Consider the following 25,217-nt stretch of genomic DNA (forward strand, 5'->3'; position numbering starts at 1 on the left):
CAAAAGCGAGGTGCTAAGCAACTTAGTGAGACCCTGTCTCTAAATAAAATATAAAATAGGGCTGGGGATGTGTGGCTCAGTGGTCAAGTGCCCCTGAGTTTAATCCCTGGTACCAAAAATAAAATACAAACAATCTTTCAGGTCCAAACAAGACTCAAAACAAGAGAAGATTATTGGTATTTGTAACAGGTGCCCAAGAAAACACTGCCAAAGGCAAGGCTAAGAGTTTGTCTGTTGTTTCAAGAGGAATTCCTGAAATGTGAATATATCATATCTGTATTCATAAAAACAAAAGCCACCCAAACCTGGATTGAACATAATTCCAAAATTCCATTTCAGGACTAGGGGTATAGTTCAGGGGTAGAATGCTTGCCTACCATGCATATGTCCCCAGCACCATTTAAAAAAAAAAAAAAAAAATCGGGTTGGGTACAGCTTAGTGGTTAAGCACTTCCCTAGGATGTGTGAGGGTCTGGGTTCCATTCCCAGCATCGACAAAGTATAAATGTTTTAAAATTTTCATTTTATCATCTTCCTCTTGTATTTCGATCATAGCTACACTACTAATCTTTCCTCTGAACAAAGAAAAGGTTTTCACATCCTACTTTTCCCATTATTTTTCTATAATTCTTTCCTAAAAGAAATACCACTTGTCAAAGTCTATTATTCTGTGGATCAAATTGTCACATGTATTAGCTACTTGTGAAGTCCAGACAAGGTTAAAGAGATAGATAAAAAGATCTCATGGATCCTAAACAAGTCTCTCACTTTGGGCTACAAAGAATTATTAAAAATTAATTAACATATACCTGATCACTTTTCAAAACACATAGTATTCTAAGTTCACATTTCCATGACTCAAATGTATGGGTTCTATGAAAAGTTATTTCAGCTTCTTCAATGCATTTTTTGTTTGTAGACTATTATGTTGTTAACCAAAATTAAATTTTCTTCCTTGTTCAAGAAACTAGTGAAGCCAATATTTTACAAGACAATTTTATTCATTATTATTAGCATGGTATAGGATTTCTGACAGTAGGTAAGGAGACTAAAAATACACATTTATTACAATAATTCACATCTGTGTACTAGATTTACAGACAAACATTTATACATATTGGAATATTTTAGGGTAGAAAAAAGATTTTGTTGTATTTTTTCAGTGCTAGAGATGAAACCCAGGCCCTTGTGCATGCTAGGTAAGAATTCTACCATTAAGATACACCCCAACCCTCTGAAAACCCCTGAAAAAATAATTAAGGTGAACCAAAGTCCAAAGATACAATATTCATTTTAAAACTCAATAAACTGTTTTCTCTACAAATTTTTATAAAAGTAATCTAAATTTCCTAGAAACTCAAAAGATTTAGGGTTTTCTTAAAGAAATTTCCAGAAAGTTATAAGCCTAGTAGTCAACAAGCTATTCTAAAAACCCTAGTATTTGATAGTAGTATACTTTTTTTTTTTGGTACTAGGGACTGAACCCAGGGGTATTTTACCACTCAGCTACATCCCCAGTCCTTAAAGTCCTTAAAATATCCTACATATTAGATTATGGTTAAAAACCTCATTTCTGAACCAGGGGTATAGCTCAGTGATGGAGCATATGCTCGGCATGCATAAGATCCTGAGGTTGATCCCCAGGAAATATTCTTTTATCTGTACCTTTCAGAGGTATCGTCCATTAAATATGGTTGAAAGAAATACACATATGGCCTGAAATTTGCTTTGAAATATATGGTGCTAGAGAGAGAGAGTAGAAGAGATACACATAAAACAAGACTATGAAGCACAGTTTAAAAATAACTATGGAACTAGCCAAGATGTCCATCAATGGATGATTGGATTAAGAAAATGCAGAATATATACACAAAGGTGTTTTATTCTACCATAAAGAATAATGAAATTGCTGGGTGCAGTGGTGCACACCTGTCAACCCAGGAAGGTTGTAGCAGGAAGATCTCGAGTTCAAACTTGGTCTCAGTTACTTACAAGGCCCTAAGCAACTCAGTGAGACCCTATCTCTAATAAAATATTTAAAAAGGGCTGGGGATGTAGTAGTTCGGTGGTTAAGTGCCCCTGGGTTCAATCTCTGGTACCGAAAAAAAAAAAAAAAAAAAAAAAAAAAAAGAATGAAATCATATCATCTGTAGGAAAATGGAACTTGGGAACTTTAAATGAAATAAACCAAACTCAGAAAGTCAAGGGTCATTATGTTTTCTCTCAGATTGAAAGCTAGAAAGGAAAAAGGAAAAGAGGTGGGGCGGGGGAAAATTATGATAATCTAAAGGAAACCAATAGAGTAGATAAAAGGGACTGGGTGAGGGAGGAGGTAAGGGAAAGGGGAAATACTGGGAAATATTACTGGCCAAATTATATTGTAATCTTGTGTGTATGTACAAAGATGTAACAACAAACTCCACCATTAAGCTATAATGTACTAATAAAAAGAAATGAGGGAAGAAGACTATGAGTAGAAATTGAAGGTGGGTATGAATTCATAAGGATTCACTTATACCTTGCTCTCTATTTAGTTTAAAATTTCCATAATTTATTATATGTTATTGTTTGTAGTAGAAAAAAAATCAACTTTTAAATAGCTAATTCTTGTTCTAGATTACTGATTCACAACAAGGTCAATGCAGAGGTGGAAATTATGATGAATATTTAAGAAAGGGTATATATTTTAAAACAATAGTTACACACTGCATGACCTTAACAGTGTGCACAGTAGATGAAGGTTGTTAGAGGTTGTTAGCTGGAATTCTAGATTAGCTTTTAAGAGACAGGAGGATTCCAAGTTTGAGGCCAGCCTCAGCAACTTAGTAAAACCCTGTCTCAAAATAAAAAATAAAAAGAACTGGAGATATAGCTCAGTGGTAAAGATCCCTTTGGTTCAACCCCCAGTACCAAAAAAATAATTAATTAAATTAAATTAAAGGCAATAGAAAGGTATTAACCGATAGGAAAAAATCATCTCTAAGTTTTGGGCATGGGGGAGGCTTTCAGTTTTGTTTGTTGCACACTCAATTTTACTGAATTTTCAACCTTCTCAAAGGTTCACATTTTTATTTTTTGGCATCATTTCACCAGTTCTTTTGTGGCTCTGGCAAAATCAAACTGATTTAAAATAGTTTAGTTCTATTTTAAGTGAAGATAGTACCAGCTGCTTTATTAGACTGCTTCGTCTTGCAGTCTTTCTCAACATTAAGTTTTTAAATGTTTACGCATCTAATTTAAGCAGATCTAAGCAAAAGTATTTTAGTTTATCCACATTTTTGTGTTTGCTTCACTGATTCAGACAATTTAGACTCAAGTTATTTAAACAGGATCAGTGATCACACAGTAATGAGAATGATGACATTAGGTCATATGATAACTTCTTTATTTTTTAATTTAGTTACATTCCATAACTGTCTACAGTCCTGGCAACATAAGACAAGCTACATGGGCAGGATTCTTAAAAAAGTTCTTGATTTACGAAGACCAAGTTTAAACTCTTGAAATATTAGACAATAAGTCAAAGCAGACACACTTGCATTCAATATATTCTTTATTTTTTGCAGGGCTGAGAATCAAACCCAGGGCCTTCAGCATGCCAGGCAAATGCAATACTACTAAGCTACATCCCCAGCACAAATATATTCTTTATTAAATCAATATTTATTTAATACTTATCATAGCTAGGGAGGTGGAGCAAAGACACAGCTCAAGTTCTACCACTAAGAAACGCCCAACGGGGCTGGAGTTGTAGCTCAGCGGTAGAGCACTTACCTGGCATATGTGAGGCCCTGGGTTCCATACTCAGCACCACATATAAATAAATAAAATAAAAGATGCATTGATAACTAAAAAAATTTTTAAAAAAAGAAATACCCAAGGTAGTGAACAGAGACTAACAATAAATAAGAACAAAAAAAGTATTTAATATCAAGAATTGATAAATGCTATGAACAAACTATGAAGAAACCTGATATGCAGCACAATTGAAGGGTTTGACTCTGATGTGTGCATGTGTGATTCCATGAAGGGTACTGAGGGTACTTTAGGTCACTGAGAGACCTGAAGGAGAAAGTTATGTAGATTATCTGAGGGAAGAGTAGTCCTGGCAGAGGAAACAACCCAAAGACCCTGAGAGTAAGAGCATGCCTGCCACCATTCAAGAAACAGTGAAAAGTGGTGTATGAATTCAAAGATGTAAGAGGACGAGTTAGAATCCGTGGCCATGGTTCTGGAAAAAAAAAAAAAAAAAAAAAAAATCAAAAGAAAATGAATTGCCAAAACCAGTGATACTGAACAGTGTCTCAAATATCAGGGTTACTCAGTAAAACATCTCTGGATTTTCCCACCTTATGGCAATCATTCAATCTGGTCTAAGCCAGTTTTCTCTAAAACTTTTAACAAAAGTATGCACTGGAAAAATATTTCTGATTTTGAAAAAAGATAAAAGTATAGCCTCCTTCTGCACAAATATTAAGTCCCAAAAGACGTAACATACTTCAGAGTTTTCCATCATTAAAGCTTCTTTTTCTCACTTCTTTGTACTTTATCCTATACCATAAGCCCCTTGAAAGTTTTCCCTAAGGGCCAGAATAGCTTGTGATTAACAATACAGTCTCTGGGGCTGGGGATATAGCTCAGTTGGTAGAGTGTTTACCTTGCAAGCATAAGGCCCTGGGTTCAATCCCCAGTACCACAAAACAAACAAACAATACAGTCTCTGAAATCACTTCCAGGGTTCAAATCCTACTTAACAGCAGTGTGGCCTAGGAAAGCTAATTACCCTCTCTGTGCTTTGGTTTCATTATCTGCAAAATGGGCTAACAGTATCCATCTCAAAGTTAATATAAGGAGTTAAATGAGATAATGTATATAAATTATTAGACCAGTCCTTGGCACTTGGTAGGTACTCAATAAACACTGCCACACCAAGCAGGCATAGTAGCACATGCCTGTGATCCCAGCTACTTGGGAGGCTAAGGAAGAAGGATCACAACTTTGAGGTCAGCCTCAGCAACTTAGCCAGATGCTGTTTCAAAAATAAATTCATTCATTCATTCACTCATTCATTCATGGATTTATTCACGGGCCAGGAATGTAGCTCAGTGTAGAGCACCCCTGGGTGCCAAAAAACAATAACAACAACAAAAAACACTGTCACCAGTGACACCTAAGGCTTAGTTCTCAACCCGAAAGCTAAGAATAATCGTTTTTTTTATTTTTTACAGACAGCATTTTGATTCATTGTACACAAATGGGGTACAACTTTTTGGTTCTATGGTTTTACACAATGTAGATTCACATCATTCATGTAACCATACATGTACACAGGGTATTGATGTCTGTCTCATTCCACCATTTTTCATACCCCGGTTCCCTCCCCACAAGAATAAACATTGTAACTTCCCAAAATCTTTATCTCTAAGATCCCACTATTGTCTCTAAATAATAAACTCCTAAACTCAATTTTCTGGTCTTTTCAGCTAAAGACAAATACTTGGAAAAAATAAAAGTGTTGGAATAAAGAAAACTTGGCAGGGCTACTTCAGATTTGGTGGTCAGGAAAGGACTTTGTGAAGGACGATAAGAATGTCAAGAGGGCTGGGGAGATAGCTCAGTCCGTAGAGTGCTTGCATTGCAAGCACAAGTGTCTGAGTTCGATCCCCAACACCGCAAAAAAAAAAAAAAAAAAAAAATGTCAAGCTGCTTCCTGTGTTATGCCCTTCCACCTTGATGTTCTGTCTCACCTCAGTCAGAGCTATGGATTCAGACAACCATGGACTGAACCTCTGAAACTGTGAACTCCACATAAACTTCTCATTCTTTATGTTGTTCTTTTGGTCATGGTAACAAAAAGCTTACTGAAACAGAAACCAGTACCAACAAGTTGGGTCACTGCTGTACCTAACCTGACCCATGTGGTTCTGTAGTGTTTGGAGCTGGTTTTCAGAATGAGGAATTTTGAAAACTTAAGAGATGCAAGCTGGAAAATCTTTGCAATGTTGTAAGCAAAGCTGATACCAGTCTGCAGAACTGGAACAGATCCTTTTTTCCAGGTGTTGAAAATTAAACCCTCAAGAAACATGGAGGCAAGCGTAGAAACCAAGTTTTATTTAAGAAAGTGACAAAGACAGACTTCCCCCAAGAGAAGGGGCCCCAGAGCTGGGTGTCCTCAGGAAGGAGTGCATCTTGCTTTTTTACAGGCCCCAGAACCCCACTTTTTAATTATTGCCTTCTCTTTCTTCTCCATGCATGTGTCTGGGAGCAGGGATGTGAGGCTGTCAGCAACCCAGAGTGCCCAGGAGCAGGATCACAGAAGTTAAGAAACCACTATTCTCTGTTTGATAACCAGTCATCCCCTCCCTTCCTCTCTCCCCTGAATCATTCAATACCTCCACTGATGACCTAAACTTCACCCTGGTGCAGGCAGATTGCTTTCTGGCAAAGAAAGCATGTGGAGTGGTCAGCACAGTGGGCCCATTTTATAGAATTATTCTCTTAACCTCATGTTCCCACCATTCTCATCTATCTGTCCCCTTACAAAGCTTAACAGGTGATTCTTGTGGGAACTCAGAAGACCAGAATGCCAATAGGACTGTGAATAGTAAAGACTGAGCTCATGAGGTTTCAGAGGAGGATGACTCTATCAGAAATTGGACCAGAGGCCATTCATGTTATGTTCTGGCAAAGAAGTCTACATTTTGCCCGCATCCTGAGATTTTTTTGTAATGCTAAATATACAGGTTAGGTACTCATTAAACCGACAGGAAATTTCAAGGCAGCACAGCATTCAGGCAGTGGCATGGATATTGTTGGTGACTTTTAGCCAAATTTACTATGATGATCAGGAACAGAAAGCAGAGCACTTGAATACCTTGCAGTTTGGTCAGGTAAATTCAAGTAAAACCGGAGCTAAGGAAGTTGTTATTGTTAAAGCTATTACAGGCATGAAAGAGATGCTAAATACTTTGCACAAAGACAATAAGATTGCTGGAGGGCATTTCAGGAATCCATAAAACCACACCTATCTCAGGCTAAAGGGTGTAAAAGTAAAAATTCCTTTAAGAGACTATGGGGGGGGGTCCTAGTGTACAGCATGTGTGAGGCACTGGGTTTGATTCTCAGCACCACATATAAATAAATGTCCATTGACAACTAAAAAAAATTAAGGAAAAAAAGAGAGAGAGAGAGAGAGAGAGAGAGAGAGAGAGAGAGAGAGAGAGAGAGAGAGAGACACTATTGATGGGGGTCCGGGGAGAGCACCCTGCTTGCACAGGGAAGCCCAGGAAGTTTTTTCACCATGCTCTGTCACCCAGGCACTTGAAGGCTGCTGCAGTCATGGTCTTAGGAGGCTTGATTATTGCTCAAGCAATTATTATTATTATTATTATTATTATTATTGTTATTATTATTATTATTGTGGTATCAATCACATGGTGCTGGTTCTGCAGGAATGAAGGATTCTGGAAGTCAGTGGGTCATGGAGGCTTTCCCCAACATTTCAAAGGAAGGCCTGGGAAGCCAAGCTAACTGTATAGCAGGGTCAGAATCCCTGCAAGTAGCCCCTGACGGCATGATGCACAAAGATGTGAGAAGGAAGCCAAAGATTCAGTGGAGACTCCCGAGATCAAGAAATGCCAGTAATGTGGAAGTCTGCCTAGGAAAGCTACAGGAACTGAGCAGAGGCAAGCGGATAGATACCATGTGGGCTGCAACCAGGAAGACCACAGGAATGGAGCTACAAAGTTCTTTGGAGAGAACATCATGATGCCCTGTGACCCAGATGCTGAATGTGAAGCTACAGGACTTGTTTGCCCAGCTGGATTTCAGTCTTTGGTCCCATCCCTTCTTTCTATGTCCCTATTTCTCCCTTATGGAATGGAAATGTTTATTCTATGCCATCATATATTGGATACATGTGACTTACTTTTGATGTTTACAGGAGAAAACATTACTGAGTTTGCCTTTAGTCTCAGATGAGATTCTGGACTTGGATTTTGGGTAATGCTGGAACTGTTAAGACTATGAGGCTGCTTGAAAATGGACTACATGTATTTTACACTGCATGAGCATTTGGGGGTTGCAGTGGAAAACTTATGGTTTAAATACAAGGTGTCCCCTCATGTGTGGGACAATGCAAAAAGGCTCAAAGTGAAATGATTAGATTAAGAGATTTACCCTAATCAATGGATTAATCCACTGATATGGTTAACTGGGTGGTAACCGTAGGTAGGTAAGGTGTGGCTGGAGGAAGCAGGTCACTGGGGGAATGACTTTGGGCTTTATATCTTGTCATCAATGAGTAGAGTCCTTTGCTTTCTGGTTGCCATGTACTGAGCTGCTTTCCTCCACTATGCCCTTCTGCCATGATGTCCTGCCCCACCAAAGACCAAGAGCTATAAATTCGGAGGACAGTGGACTGAATTTCTGAAACTGTGGGTCAAAATAAACTTTTCCTCCTCTAGTTATTCTTGTCAGTATTTTTGTTACTGTAACACAAAAACTGACCAAAACAGGGATACTTGGTAGGCCCCTCCCCTTTTTTTTTAGTATGTAAATGAAATATCTTTCAGTTTCTGCTTTTTTTTTTTTTTTTTTTTTTTTGGTGGTGCTGGGGGATTGAACCCAGGGCCTTGTGCTTGCGAGGGAAGCACTTTACCAACTGAGCTATCTCTCCAGCCCCCTCTGCTTTATTTTTAAAAGTTTTTTTTTTAAATATGAAATAGTTGTTGGATTTCATAAATTTTTATATCTATATAGAAAATCATTTTAATTCTTGATTTATTGGTTTGGTAAATTGTGGGGAGCCATCCACACCTACCAAATTCAGACTTGGTTGGGCCATGGGACACAGAGGTCTGACTCCCAGGAACTGGCGGTCATGGGAGACTGTTTCAGATGGCCTAGGAGTAAGTGGCCTATATGGGAGTGGCTTACCATCTGGGGATATCCTAGTTCCCTAAGCAAATGGCTTCCCTAACTCCACCCCATCCTGTTCCTCACAGAAGCCCCTCCTGGTCCCAGCCCCTTTACCTGTGTAACTATATTAATAAAGGTAAAAGTAGGGTTCTCCATCTTGTTGGAGGCCAGATCTGGTATGGCCTGATCCGCCACACCACCTTCCTTCTGAAAAGAGTATTGGCTCTTGTGTGTTTATTGATTAGATAAGTTTATTGGTAATTAATTGATTTATTGCTGGCACCATCCTCTGACAGTTAATCCTTCCCTCATCCACACTGGAAGTGACTGAAACCCTCGCAGTAAATTATAATAAATATCTCAATTTTGAATTTTTTTTTTTTTTTTAAGTCAAGAAGACAATAGGTTTAACATATATGTTGGTGGTTCTCAAAGTGTGACACCTGGACAAGCAGCACTAGCATCACCTAGGAACTTGTTTATAGGACTCCAACTCAGATCAACTTATTAAAAAGCTCAGGAGTTGGGCCCAGCAACCTGTGTTTCAACAGGTTCTCTGGGTGATTTTGAAGGACCACTGATCTATGGCAAGATCCTCTCAGGCAAAGCAACTGTCAGACTTTCTTTTAGGACATTTGTTCATGCTACATTCTTAGGTGTCAAGGAAATGCTACTTGCTCAAAGAGAAAATTTTGTTGTCTATTTGTCTGACTCCCCAGTCCAAGAGTATATACACCACAAGAACAAAGATTTTGTCTGTTTTAATTGCTACCAAGTCCCCAATGCCTAGAAGAGTTGCATGAGTTGACCAAAATGAATTAACATTTCTATTTTTTTCAATGTATACATACTTCAAAACATGCTATAAACTGGTATACAACTTATTTCTTGCCCTCCCTCTTTTTAAAATCTAGGAGTGCTTAACCACTGAACCATGTTCCCAACCCTTTTTATATCTTACGTAAAGACAGAGTCCTACTAAGTTGGCTAGGGCCTTGCTAAGTTGCTGAGGCTGGTCTGGAACTCGCAATCCTGCCTCACCTCCCAAGATGCTGGGATTACAAGCATGCACCACCACTCCCAGTACAACATTTCTCAATTAAAAAATAAATTAATATGTACCCTGCCAACACCCCAGGCATTTTGACCTTTCATATTCATCTACTCCTTTCTATACCAAAATCACTACCAATTTCCTATCACCTCTCTTCTGTCTGGTCTGGTGAATCACATCTCTTCTGGTATCCTTTTTTTTTTTTTACCTCTGCCAATTCTAATCCATTCTGTGCTTAAATGCCATAAAATCAGCTAGAAGTAGTGGCATATGCCTCTAATCACATCTACTCAGGAGGCTGAGGCAAGAGGAACGCAAGTTCAAAACCAACACGGTAACTAAAGGAGACCCTGTCTTAAAATGAAAATAGAAAATAGAGCTGGGGATGTAGCTCAAGTGGTAAAGTGTCCCTGGGTTCAACACCTGCTATAAAACACACATGTGCAGGCACACACATACACACACACCACACAAACATTCATATCACTATCCTTCTTTAAAAAAAAACCTTTCATGGTCTGGGGTTGTGGCTCAGTGGTAGAGCAGTTGCCTAGCATGTGTGAGGCACTAGGTTTGATCCTCAGCACCAAATAAAAATAAATAAATAAAATAAAGGCATTGTGTCCATCCACAACTAAAGTAAATATTAAAAAAAAAAAAAAAAAAAAAAACTTTCAAAGTTCCTTAACCTTTATAGAGACTAAATTCAAAAACTTCTAAAATCTAGCACTAATACTCTTTGGTAGTGTTACTCCAAAGAACTCATCAATAAACCACACCTTTGTATAATCTCCCTCCTGTAATGACTGCACTTGATCAAGGACTGAACTGACTAGCAGACTTTGGCAGAAGTAATATTATGCTAGGTCAAGGCCCAGTCATTAACTGGTCCAACAGAATTGCCTATTTTCCTCATAGAACACTTGTTTTTGGAAGCTCCTTTGTGCTAATACCTTATTCCATGATGCAACATTAACAATTTCCATCAATTTGCATTCAATCTGCTTGACAAATGCTTCCATGGGTCCCTTGAACTAGAGAAACATTTTCTCTCTAAGTCCCTAAAGCATGTTTGTACCAGCTGCCAGTTTCCTCAACTTACCAAGACCCTGTCTCAAAATAAAAAATATTAAAAAACTGGGGAGGGGACAACTGTCAGAGGTAGAGTGCCCCAGGGTTCAATCCCCAATACCACACATGCACACAAAATTCTAAAACATGTCATTTTATAAAAGAAAACTGAAGCACAGAAAGTTAAGAAACTTTTGTAAGATCATACTGCAAGTGGTAGAATCAAAATACAAACCCAAACATTCTGATGCCAGAGCTTATGCTACCAACTACTATACTAAAGTGCCTTCTACAGATGTGAATAGGACAGAGAAGAGCACTGTTCTCTCAAAACATGCATTGTTAGTGGTGGCTAGTGATATGAGGAAAAGAGCAGTTAATACTAAATGATACATATAAAGCAACAAAATTACTTCAGAGAGTGATACTGCTATCAAGAAAAAAAAAATTCTGTGATATGATAGTAATGCAAAGTTAATTTAGATGGGCAGCCAAAAAAGAGGAAACATCTTGCAAAACATGTGAATATCCAGAAGCAGCAAAGACCTGGAGAGAGAACTCAAGGTGAAAAGAAGAGCCAGTGCAAAAGTCCTAAGACCAAATAATTTTAGCACATTTCAGGAAAGAAAGAAAGTCAATGTGACTAGAGGATGATGAAGGGAGGGGAATGAGCTGAGGATGGAGAATTAGCTGAGGCTAAGATCACTTAAGCCTAGGGTCAAGGACTTGAATTTTACTGAGTAACACTGAAAGGTTTTAAGCAGGGTAATGATGTTACCTGAATTATGTTTTGAAAAGCTGACTCTGGTTATTGCATATTAAATGCAAGAAGGCAGATAGAAAGTAAGAAAAGCAGTAGGAGGTAACTAATGGAAACTATGGCTATAGAGATCTAATCAGTGGGTTCTGTTGAGGGACCAGATAGACACAGGAAGGAAAAAAATGAATCACTGGAACCAGGCAACAAAGTAAATGAAGGTATTATTTATTAAAGGAGGATCAGGATGGGTGTTAGGGTGATAATCATGTTTTGGACATATGTCTGAAATATCTACTCAATGACAGATGCTAGAAATGAATCTAGAGATATAAATTTGAATATCATCTCATATATGTATGGCAATTTCACCTAGACTGAATGGACAGAAAAGAAAAAAGGATGGAACTAAAAGTTATTGGGCAATTCAACACAGAAGTCAAACAGAAAAGCAGCAAGTATACCTGTCACACCCTTATAGAATGCCAAGTTCTTTAAGAGGTAAGATGATGTCTTATTCATTTCTTTGTAGAACTTAGCTGAGTATCAGAAACTCAAAGATGCTCAGTACATTTTGATAAATGAATAAATAAGTGACTGCCATTAGATTTCTCAAGCTTCACTCCAGAAATATTATACTTGAGGATGAATGCAACAGCAACCATCTTCTAGGGGCTCAAATATTTGCTTAATGAATGAAGGAAAAAAAAAAAAAAAAAAAAAAAACTTGGCCATGTTTTGGTAGGCACATTTTAGTACTCATTGTTCCAGAGAACACAACAAGAAAAGAGAGAAGACAAGCAGTTGCCTATGTCCCGACACTTCTGACAATGATAATCACAAACACCCTAAACTTTTCATCCTGGTCATTACTACAAGGTAGTGGGTGAATGACACTAAAGGCTGTAACAGGAAGAAAGAGACATCCAATTCCCAAACAAAAGCAGAGTTCTGGCTTTCATATCATAAGCAAGTATTAAGTAACAACTATATGCTAGGTATGTACTATATAGAGTAAATACTAAACATTAGAAATAACATCAGCAAAACAGATAAAGTTCCTCAAAGAACTTCCATTCTAAAGTGGAAGACATCTATTATGTAAACAGCACATAGGTATACAATGATATGAAAGGCATTCTGTCCATCTACAACTCAAAAATTTTTTTTAAAAAAACACAATCTGACCAGGTGAGGTGGTGTACATTTATAATCCCAGCACCTTGGGAGATTGAGGCAGGAGGATCACAAGTTCAAGTCTAACCTCAGCAACTCGAGAAGAACCTGTCTCAAAATAATAAAAAGGGCTGGGGAATGTAAAATAGTGGTAAAGCACCCCTGGGTTCAATATTCAATACAAAAAAAAAAAAAAAATCAATCTGGATGATCCAAGGAGAATGAACTGAAGGGAAAAAAGAAAGTTTCAAGAAAAGAACCTATTAGAAAGTTATTAAAGTTATCCAAATGAAAAATAATGGTGGAGTAGGTTAGTATGGAGCAGTAGAACCAAAGGAGAAAACCTCAAGGTATATTTAAGAGATTTTTAAAAAGCAGTAGGGTGCGGGCATGGCAGTGCATACCTATAATTCCAGTGACTCAGGAGGCTGAGGTAAGGATGGCAAGTTTGAGGACAGCCTTGGCAACTTACCTGCAGAAACTCAGCGAGACCCTGTCTCAAAAACTATTAAGGGTTGCAGATACAGTTCAGTGGTAGAGTGTCTGGGTTAAATCCCCAGTATCACATTAAAAAAAAAAGAGAGGAAGCTTTAGAGTTTGGTGACAGAGCACACAACTTCTAGGTTTCTGGAATGAGCAATCAGATGGAGAGAAGTGTGACTGAGATTGGGCCTCACTAGAGAGGCAGAGGTAAGATGGGGAAAACATGAGCTCATCATTAAATGCCCATTATAGATTCAAGTAAAAGGTTACAGAGGTAGCTGGATATGTGACTTAAGTCCTCACAAGAGGTCTGAGCTGAAAACATGAACATTGGGATGGTATTTAAAAACATGGGCATGGATGTGATAGCCTCAGAAGAAAGCACAAAACAGACAAAAAATTTTATCAATCCCAAACCCTAAGTAAACAACAAAATGTAGAGACTGAACAGAAGTGGAGTAAAATCTAGTAAAGCACAAGGAAAAAGTTCAGTGTAGAAGTGAAAGGAAGCATGTTTCAGTTAGGAAATGGTCAACAGTGGTAAAGAACACTGAAATTACGATGTTGATGTTTAGGTTTCTAGGCCAATTCACAAAAGCTCATTTACCAAAATAAAGGTGAATTACAGCATTAAACTATTTTACCATGAAGCAGTGCAGTACAGTGGCCAAACATGCAGGCTCAAGACCCACAACACCCAGATTTAAATCCTAGCTCCATTTCTTGTCAGCTTTGTAGCTCTAGGTATGTTAACTTAATGTCTCTGTGCCTCAGTTTCCTCTTTCAAATAAATACCTGCCTCAAAGGATCTCTGTGAGGAGTAAATAAATTAATGTGCGTGTGATTTAAAATAGCACAAATTAGGGCTGGGGATGTGGCTTAGTGGTAGAGTGCTTGCCAACATGCACAAGTCCCCCACTTCAATTCCCAGCTTTGCAAAAAAAAAAAAATAATAATAATAATCACAATAAACAAAACAGCACAAATCAGCTCATGAGGTAAACGACAGCTACTATTCCAACATTATTTCTATGGAAAAATACTTTCTGAACTCAGCAGCAAATTATTTGAAATAACTTTCCACAAATTTGGGGTTGTCCTCACTCCTTATCAACCTTACAAAATCTTTTTTTCAAAAACCTTGAAGGAAACTAGATTAAGATTTATTCAAGAGATGAACATGATGGTGCGCACCTGTAATCCCAGCTGAGGCAGAAGAATTACAAGTCTGAGAAGCCTCTGCAACTTAGTGAGACCCTGTCTCAAAATTAAAAGGGCTGGGTATGTAGCTTAGTAGACCACTGCTGGATTCAGTTCCCAGTATCAAAAATTAAAAAGTATTTCCATTCAGACATTTTTCTGGTGGATATTCAAATATAAACACAAATCTACCATCACCCTGATGAAACATCAAGCTGCTTCTTGTTCTGCACAAGATTTAAATATCAGGTAGAGAGGGGGCAGTAGGTTTATAGTTGCCTGATGACTATCTTATTTCTAAAAGTGTGCAAAGAAATGTATAGGACCTAAAACAGCCCCCTAAAAGGTATATCCAACTAAATGGTGATTGGCAAAGGACATGTTCATACGGTTCCTAACTGAGAAGAGCACAGATAAAAATATTCAGGGCAGAAATCTCTCTATAAGCCCACTTGAGGAAAAATACTCAAGTTTTCCATTCTTTATTTTTCAACCATTAAAATAATAGGACTATCTAATACCTGATAGAGATGTTATCCAAAAGAAAAAGTATTATTTTCAACTCATGAAAATTTGTTTACCAGGCCCTTTCCCAACACATGATGAAAACGTTGTCAGGACCAAGATGTAAAGTAGGATGTTGGATCCCAAGTCAATAACTGAACGGTCATTACCATCTGTCAATTTCTAAACAGGTTACAGGAACAAGGTGACAGACAGGCTAATTCATTATGGGTAAGTATCCATATTATATCATCACAGCTAGTACTCATTTGCAGCTTCAGAAAAAAACTGCCACAAAGGGAAACAAAACATTCAACTGATACATGAATTATGAAAAAGCTTTTTTTAAATGTTATAAAAATATGATTAAGCTTCTGAAATGAAGGTTATCTAAAGATTTAAAAGACATTTCAATTATGGTATTTTTGATGTAACTGAAATCAGAGGCCACTTGCACAGTTTGAAGAATAAAATGAGGTAGAATTAAGTGTGAGCCCTGTACAGATGGCTTGATCCTAACACAAGATGTTAACAAAGCAGGTTTGTAGAGGAGGGAGAAGCCTGTATTTTCTATGCTATAAATGTGACTGACCCTACCTCCAAAAAATTTTTTTACAAAAGGGGGGTTATCATTTAAAAATCAATAACTTCCAATAAACAGAAAATACATCTTTTACATTAACAATTCCAAATCAGTCTACTTACTGTTTTCAAATATGTTTGGGAAGTCATTCTGTTACTCTGATAAATAACATTTGGAAAATATGACAAGTAGATTTTAGTTTCTTGCCTCAGAAGTATTCTGCTAAAAGAAATAACAGAAATAACTAGGTAGCATTTCGGTTTCATTCAACTAACAAAATATTTTTCATTTACAACACAAAAAATGCTGCAGATACCTATCACTGCAGCTCACTGAAGAGAAAGTAATTTTAATTTCTAACTTGTAATTTATCATATTCAATGTAAAACCTACTTGAAAAATTATAGCTAAATACCACCAAAAAGAAATAATGGGAAAAGTGCCAAACATCTTTCATAAAACTCCTCAAAATGGCTTATTTATATATAATACAAAATTGTAGCTATTTCTAAAAGGTTTAATCTTTAACTCCAAATCTGCATATCACTATTATCTTTTTTTAACTCCCAGGTCACCTAAACAAAGGGTCTAAAATTTTCCAAGGAAGCTCATTTCCCTTTTCTTGAAGCAATTTTTTCTCATTCTTTCACAATCATCCAAGGTTCAATTTAAGACAAAGACTAGCTACTCTTCACACGTATTTCCCAAGTCATGAATGTGGAACTTCCATAAAAACAAAGAAGACAACCTAGACCACTAAAATATATATTAAAAAAAAAAAAAAAGTTCACTTCTGTCGTGAAAATAATGAAGAAACCTGATGAGATCATAAAGCCACGAAGCTTCCTGTTGGTAGCTGGGGATGAAGTCATTAGCAACCCAGGATTCCCAGATCCTGGTAATCAGAAGCTGCACCTACCAGATTCAGTATTGTTCGGGAGAGGTGGCTTTAAAACACCCGGCTCCCGAATCCTCCAAGCCAGACCACGCCTTCCAGTTATCATTCAAATGGAACCGTTTCAAAGTGTGGCACTACTACACATTTCCCTGAGAGCTTAAATATCAAGCAGGAGTCAACATTTCAGATTTCCTTGGTCATGCAGAAGGAAAGATGAACTCTTGAACCCCGTGCTGAATAATGAGCCCAGGCTTCAGGAGCCGAAATGGAGGTGAAGCATGCTTTGGTTCCTCAACCTTTATGGCCTTCCCTGACCACCAGCCCCGGATTTCTTCCCCAAACTCAGTCACCCCAAGGCACAGAAAGCAAAGAGAGATTCCTTACTTCCTGCCGTTGTTAAAAGGGGAGGAAATCCTAGAGCAACTTTGAACTCGTCGAAGAGAAATCGCTAAATCTTGGCCACCACTGCAAACATATGTCACCCAGCCCCAGCTCGGCGTTCCCGCCCCGCCGGGCCTCCTCCCCCGCGCCGCGCTCCGGGGTGCTCCGGTAGCCCAGCCTTCCCGGGTTCCCCAGTGTCAGGGACGCGGCTCCGCGCCTCTTCCTCTCCCACCTCCCCCACTCGCACACCGCCGGAGCCCCCCAGACCACATTGTCGATCACCCAGGTTCCAATACAATGGAATGTCACTGCCCCGAATTCTCCGAGGCCGTCCTCTCCCCCCGGAGCCAGTCCTGGATCTCCCTGATACCGAGTTCGGTCTCGAGTCCAAACTTCACCATGTGAGAGTCCAGGACCGGGAGATGACGGAGACCCACGACTCCCGCGGTCCCCAACCAGCCCCAGGCGCGAAACCTGCACTGGGCGCCCCAACCCAGCTGGGACCACCCTCTAGGAGTCATCAGTCCCCTCTCTCGAGGGGGGCCAGGGCGAGCGGAGAACTCCCCGCCCGACCCAGACCCCTAAGAGGCGCTGCACCAGGGCGAAGGCCCCAAACGCATCCCCGGCCTTTCCTGGTCCACCGCGACCCCGCCGCCCACCCTCCATACCTGGCCTTGAGGCTGGGGCTGCTGCCGCTGCTGCAGCTGGGGCTGGAGGCGGCGGCCGGGGCTCGGGGTTCGTAGGCCCAGGCGGGGGTCGGGGTCTGCGCGGCGGCGCTGGAGGCGGCAGCGGCGGCGGGGGCGGCGGGGGGCGGGGGCGGCGGCGGTGGGTCGGCGAAATCCGAGGTTGGGTAGTTCCTGTCCATCGTGGGGGTTGCGTAGGGAGGGCGGGCAGCAGTGGGGGCTCCACTAGGGCCCTGCGTGAGGTGGGCGGGAAGGGAGGGAGGGGCAGGGGGAGGAAGAGGAGGAGGAGGCGGCGGCTGCGGAGGGAGCTGCCCCCTCACATGGCCCTGCGGAGAGTCGGGAGGAGGGCGGGCAGGCGAGTTCGTACCGCGGCAGCTGGGGCTGCGTCAAGCTGCAAGGCCCCAGCTTGGGCGTCAGGGAAGCGGCGGCACTCGCGGCCAGCACTCGCGGCGGCCGCCGCTTCGCCCCATGTTCGTGGATTTCCCAGGATGCACCTCCCGCCCCCCCTCCGCCCCGCGGCCTCGCCCCGCCTCCCCTCGGCGCCCCGCGCTCTCGGTTCGCGGGCCGGGCGGGCGCGGGCGAGGCCTCCGCCGCTACCGGCCGGTTCTGGAGGGGCCGGCCAGGGCGGAGGAGGGGAGGTCTGACGACCCGGCCGGCTCCGGGCACTCGGAGAGCGCCCGGCAGCCGAAGCCCGCGGGCCGCGGACGTCTGCTCGGAGGGGAGCTGTCCGCTCTCACTGCGCCCGCGTGGGAAGGGGCCGCGCTGCCCGATCGCCCCACACTAGGGAGGGGACATTGAGCGGAAACGCAGCCTAGGGTACCGCGGAGGGGGTGGCTTGTCAACGCTTTGCCTGGAGTTCGTTACTTCACCCTTCGGATGGTTTTGAGGGACTCCGATACTCAGTTCCTAGATCGCTATTTCTTTCTCTGCGCCCCAAACCAGAAACAGCTGAACGGGCCGTTTTACAGTTCCGTTTACTCCCTTCCTGCCCAAAGCTTGCTGGGCTAGAGGACCCTTTTCCTGCTGCTAGAGGAGATCTATAGTCAAAGAAATTCAAATTCAAACATTTCCAATCCTCGCTGAAAGGGTCTTTCCCAGGGGCTCTTATTAACTGTCCCCACCCTCACCTTGGGAATTTACCCACTCTGGATTTCTGAATCTTTGTATTCCAAAATAAATACTGGCTCTTCGTTGACCAACCCAACTGCCATCTGGACGACTTTAATAACAATAAGTCTAACTCAGTTTGCAGTGTGCGTTGGGGTTTTCTTTGGTCGAGATTCGGAACCTCATGAGGACTCTGCCCAAACATTTCTTATCTGACTTCCAAGATGTTTGGTGTGGAGTAATTTAATGACTACTTAAGGTTTTTCTGTTGTCTATCAGAGTTGTTTCTTGTAAGGAGTGAAATTAAGAGATCAGAGAAATCATTTGGCCCTTAAGCCACAAAGTGAAAGTTAAAATAACAGTCAAGTTATATTTAATGACCACCTTTTAAAAATCAATATTGGTTTAACACCTATTATATGCTTAGCACAGAAATCTATCCCTCAAGATAAGCCTAACCTAAAGGTTTTTAAGCAAATCTAGACAGGCGTAGGGGAAGACCTAATAAACTTGATACACTATCTCCGATGACCATTTTAAAAAGCAATTTTAAATTTAAGGAGTACCTGGTATTGGGTCTGCTAATCCTTCCGAGATTAATTTTGTTCTGGGGATTCTGTTTTCTTCCTGGCGCCTACATCCTTTTGTTCCTATTCATTCTTTTTTGTAAGCCCTTTTGCACCTGCGATGCTTGGAGCCAGGTCCCAGGGTGGTGAAGGAAAGTAAGTAGTCTTATTTACAAATGAATTCAAACGTGTGGACAAAACTGACCTTGCCAATTTTATGTTAATTACAGTTATGTGTTTACTAAGGATATCTTTGAAAAGTAATTTTCCTTGGGGAAAGAATTTGCCAAATCTAAGATTTATAAAGAAGTGACATAAATTTCCATTACTTTTACTTCTTGCAGACTGGAAATATGGAATATAAATAGAACAAGTTTTCCAAATAGCTTTTATATTTATAACTACTTTTGTGAGTTTGAAGTTTGCTTTCTGTGGAAAGTATAGGAAATGGAGTGATCTACTATAACTGTTTCATGGCACTTAGTTTGAGATACCCACAACTGGTACTCAGAGTTATTGGGGCTCAGGGCTTGGTAGCCCATGCCTGTAATCCCAGCCACTCAGGAGACTGAGGCAGAAGGATTGCAAGTTTGAAGTCAGCATGGGCAATTTAGTAAAACCCTGTATCCAAAGTTTTTAAAAGGGCTGAGAATGTAGCTCAGTGGTAGAGCATCCCTGGGTTCAATTAGCAGTAACTCAAAAAAAAAAAAAAAAAAAAAGTGAATTATGCAAGCAATAGCAAACAAGTGGCAATAAAACCTTTGTCATCCCTCACACCATTATTAGTTTGTGCCACATTGATCAAAGAACAGATATTAAGTGAAATTTTTGTATTTTATTTATTTTGGTGCCAGAGATTGAATCCAGGGGCACTTATCCATTGAGGCATGTCCCCAGCCCTTTTTACATTTTACTTTGAGACAAGGTCTCACTAAATTGCTTAGGGCCTTGTTAAGTTACTGAGGCTGCCCTTGAAACTGTGATACTCCTGTCTCAGCCTTCCTAGGCTCTGGGATTCCAGGAGTGCTCCAGTATGCCCAGCTGAGTTGTTTTAAATAATATATTCTGTCACCATATGTTCCTTTGACCTTTAAATGAAATTTTCTTTGTTTATCCTAAAGTCAAATGTTGCAACATGTCTATGATTAGCATTATTAAATCATTTAACCTAACATGTTTTTAATTGATGAGTCATAATTGTATAAATTTATGGGGTAAATGTGATGTTTTGGTATATATGAATAAATATTTTTCCCTACTGAAAATATATTCCCAACTCTGCAAATGTTCCACGATCTATTTTATATCATCCCCAACCAAGCTGCTTCAAGACCGATTGGCAGTATCAAAAGTTTAAAATAAATGTTTTTGTTTTAAATAAGAATAACCATTCTGTTCTTTTGTATGGATATGTAGTACTAGGGATTAAACTCATGGCCTCCCAGTGTACTACTGCTGAGCTACACTCCAGCTCATTTTACTTTAATATTTTGAGATGAGGTTATGCTAAGTTGACCAGACTGACCTGCAACTTGTCGTTCCCCTATTTCGGCCTCCCAAGCCACAGGAATTCATTTCATCCTTTCCTATGGAACTCCTGTTCATTCATTAAGATTCAAATGAAACTGGGCACATTGGCACATGCCTATAATCCTAGTGACTCAGGAAACTGAGACAGGAGGAGGATCACGAGTTGGAGGCCAGCCTCAGTAATTTAGTGAGGCCCTCAGCAACTTAGCACGACCTTATCTCAAAATAAAAAATAAAAAGGGTTGGGGATGCTACTCAGTGATAGAGCATCCCTGTGGTCAATCCCCAATACTAATTAATGAATAAATAAGATTGAAATGAAACACCTTCTAAAACATTTCCCCATCTCCCCCAGGGAAAATTAATTGCTTGCTTTTCAAAAGTTTATAGTGTTTTATTCCAATTGCTATTATACTTAACACTAACATATTGCATTGCAATTAGTTGTGTATCTGGGTTTTACTCTCATAGATCATGGATTCCATAAAGACAGGGTTGCATTTAATTCATTCTTATATCTCCTGTACTCAGTATCTCAAACCCTTTGCATCTCCTGGCATTATTTATTAGGTCAACTAAAATGACTTTTGAATGAACAAATACACATGTGACTTTTAAAATACCCATTTTCAAGTTTCATTTAGTCATTTACGTATGCCCTTCTAAAAAAATGCTGCCTTTTTTTTTTTTTTTTTTCCCAATTTGGGAATTGAACCTGGGATCTCACATGTTAGGCAAGCACTCTACCACTGATCTATAGTCTCAGGCCATAAAAAGCTAGAGATTTTATCTCAATCCTGTAATTGGAGAGAAGGGCCAGAAAGTGGATTGAATCAAAGAGTTTGGTTGCAGGAAACCAAATGAATTGAAGACCAGCACTTAAGAAGGAATCCTTCCTTGCTCTCCTCCATTTCCCACTTCCTTCTGAATTAAGTGCTGCCTTAAAATATATGCATGATCAGGAGGCTGAGGCAAGAGGAGGAAAGTTCTAGACTAGCCTTGGCAACTTAGGGGGACCTTGCCTCAAAAGACAAAAACAAAAACAATCTCACACATTTCCCATCCTCCTCCTATGCCTTTAGAAAAACAAGTCAGTATTACAACTGCTGGAAAGGTTGGAGTTAGAACAAGCAGTTCATTCCTTTCATTTGTAGTTGAGGAAGATGGAGCCCAGCTTTTCTTGATTTGCTTTAAGGTGATGGAATCAGTTGAGGAAGAGAGCAATGGAATTCTGTGTCCACTAAGGTGGTCTTGATCATTAACTTGTTGACAAATGCAGAATTTGGGATTGCCTGATTAGAACTGTAGTCAGTAACTACACACATTGCTGTGTTACAAACAGACCAACCATTGAGCAGAAAGATCCAAAGTCAAATTTGTGGTTTCACTGAGAACATGAGAGGTATGTTTGAGAGAAGTGGGTTGATAAAGGGATGGGTCTTCGTTTTCAAGTTTACCTTTCTCTCTTTTTGTTGAGGGGAACTTTGAGTCCTGACTTTGCTAAGACAACTCTGATTTTAATCTCTCTGGTCAATATCACAAAGCAAGTGGAGCTTCAAACCAGCTCTTTGACTCCAAAATCCAATAAGCTTGATTAAAGAGCCTCTGCCAGTTTTGGCCAATGAGGAGTTACTATATTTTCTTTCATAATTATTAAGTATCTTGTAGGTCCTTTAGGTCCTTTAGGACTGTGTAAATTCCTGCTGAGCATGGTGCCACACACCTATAATCCCAGCAACTCAGGAGGCTGATGCAGGAGGATCACAAATTCAAGTCTAAGTGTCAGCAACTTATGGGGGTCCTAAGCATTATTAAGTGAGACCCTGTCAGTGCCACGAAAACAGAACAAAAACAAAACGAAAAGAGTGTGAAGTCTTGAGGCATCATTCTTTCACCTCTGATTCATTCTTAGCATCTATATTAGTTTCTTGTGGCTGTTGCAACAAATGATCAGAAACTGGGTTCATTAAAACAATAGAAAGTTATTGGCTTACAGTTCTGGAGCCTAGAAATCTGAAGGAGGGGACTAGTTAGCAGAGCCATACTCTGGCAACTCTAAGGGAGAATCTTTTCTTGCCTTTTTCAGCTTCTAGTGGCATTCTTTGGTTTGTAACCACATCACTCCAATCTCTGCCTCTGTCTTCACACTGCCTCCTCCTTTGTTCTTTGTGTTTTTTAAATTGGTGCATTATTAACCTCTCTTTTTATAAGAACACTTGCCATTGGATTTAGGGTCCAGCTGGTTAAGTCAGGGTGATCTCATATCAAAATCTTTAACTTGCCAGGCACGATAGAGCACGCCTATATTCCCAGAGGCTCAGGAGACTGAGGCAGGAGGATTGTGAGTTCAAAGCAGCCTCAGCAATTTAGTGAGGCCCTAAGCAACCCGGCAAGACCCTGTATCTAAATAAAATATGAAAAAGGGCTGGGGATGTGACTTAGTGGTTAAGCACCCAATTGTTCAATCCCTGGTACCAAAAAAAAAAAAAAAAAAAAAAAAATTCTTAACTCACTTGCCTCTGCAAAAACCTTTTTTCCAAACTAGGTAACAAGGACAAGAACATGGATACAACATTTTGGGAAACATCAATCAATTCTCTATAGTATCCATTGATAATATTTTCCTGAAGTAATTATTATAATTACCAAAGAGTAATTTTTCTAACTCCATCATTGTTTCTATAGTCATTAGTAATCATTCCTCTACAAGAAGGAACTCTTCCTTAATCCATTTATTTTTATATCTAAATGAACTCATGGATTCTCATTTATATTTCTATTCAATTATTTATTTTAATTAATGCATTACAATTATACATAATAGTGGGATTCATTCTGCTATATTCATACATGCACATAATTTAATCAATTTCATTCCCTGGTAACTTCCCTTTCCCTCCCCACCTCCCTCCCCCAGATCCACTTGCTCTAGTCCACTGATCTCACTTCTAGTATTATAATTATTATTTTAATTAGTGCACTATAATTGTATATATAATACATTGTATGTATACATATATATATATACATACATATATATGATTCATTGGGGTGCATGGACATAGCATAATTTGGTAGATTTTATTCCCCAGCATGGTAGATTTGACTCCCCATGCTCTCCCTTCTGCCTTCCCTCTCGATCCCCTTCCTCTACTCTGTTGGTCTTCCTTCTGTTTGTGAAATTCCCTTTTTTTATTCCTTTTTTCCCTGTCTCTCTAGCTCTACAAATGAGAGAATACATTCGACCCTTGACTTTCTAATTCTGACTTATTTCACTAAGCATGAGTTTCTCTTCCTTCCATTTACACTCAAATCACATAATTTCATCCTTATTGTATATATATGCCACATTAGTTGACAGGCACCTAGGCTGGTTCAATAACTTGGCTATTATGAATTGTGCTGCTATAAACATTGTTATGCATTTGTCCCTATAGTATGGCAATCTATTTATTTTTTTGGTGGTACTTGGAATTGAGCCCAGGGGTGCTCTACCACTGAGTTATATCCCCAGCCCTTTTTTATTTCTTTATTTTGAGACAAGGTCTCACTAAGTTGCTGATGGGCTTGCTAAACTGCTGAAACTGGCCTAGAACTTGGGCTCCTCCTACCTTGGCCTCCCACATTGCCCGTATTACAGGCTTGCACCACTACACCTAGCCATTCCTAGTAGACTTTTGAGGAATCCTGGTATTGCCTGTACTAATTTGTTATCCCACCAACAATGTATAAGTGTACCTTTTTCCCCACATCCTCACCAGCAATTATTGTTATTTTTATTCTTGATGATTGCCATTATAACTAGAGTGAGATAAAATCTCAGTATAGTTTTGGTTTGCATTTTCCTGATTGCTAAGGATGTTGATCATTTTTTCATATATTTGTTAGCCATTCTTTTTTTTGCTATCAGGTATTGAACCCAGGGGTACTTAACCACTAAGCCACACACCCGGCCCTTTTTAGAGGGCTTTTTAGAGTTTTGCTAAGTTACCTAGGGCCTTACTAAGTTGCTGAGGCTGCTTAAACTCATGATCCTCCTGCCTCAGCTTCCTGAGCTGCTGGGATTACAGTCATGCACCACTGTGCCTGACTCCCTTTTTTAATTTATTTTTTAATTAATTACTTTATTTATTTTGGTACAGGATTTAACCCAGGGGTACTTAACCACTGAGCCACATTCCCAGCCCCTTTTTATTTTTTATTTTGAGAGAGGGTCTCGCTAAATTGCTTGGGGCTTTGCTAAATTGCTGAGGCTGGCCGTGAACTTGTAATCCTCCTGCCTCAGCCTTCTGAGCTACTGGACCT

General features: G+C 39.9%; 1 protein-coding gene across 1 annotated transcript in view; it reads right to left on the minus strand.

The window, feature by feature from the left end:
* The window catches only part of Qser1 (glutamine and serine rich 1), an 86,048-nt gene extending 67,859 nt beyond the window's left edge, over positions 1 to 18,189 (minus strand). Inside the window, 1 exon segment of the mRNA XM_047517137.1 lies at positions 17,695 to 18,189. Within this exon segment, the coding sequence (XP_047373093.1) occupies positions 17,695 to 17,891 (197 nt within the window). The 5' untranslated portion in view covers positions 17,892 to 18,189.
* Between the last annotated feature and the right edge of the window lie 7,028 nt (positions 18,190 to 25,217).

This window comes from Sciurus carolinensis, chromosome 11 (genome assembly GCF_902686445.1).
Source record: "Sciurus carolinensis chromosome 11, mSciCar1.2, whole genome shotgun sequence".
Classification (NCBI taxonomy): Eukaryota; Metazoa; Chordata; class Mammalia; order Rodentia; family Sciuridae; genus Sciurus; species Sciurus carolinensis.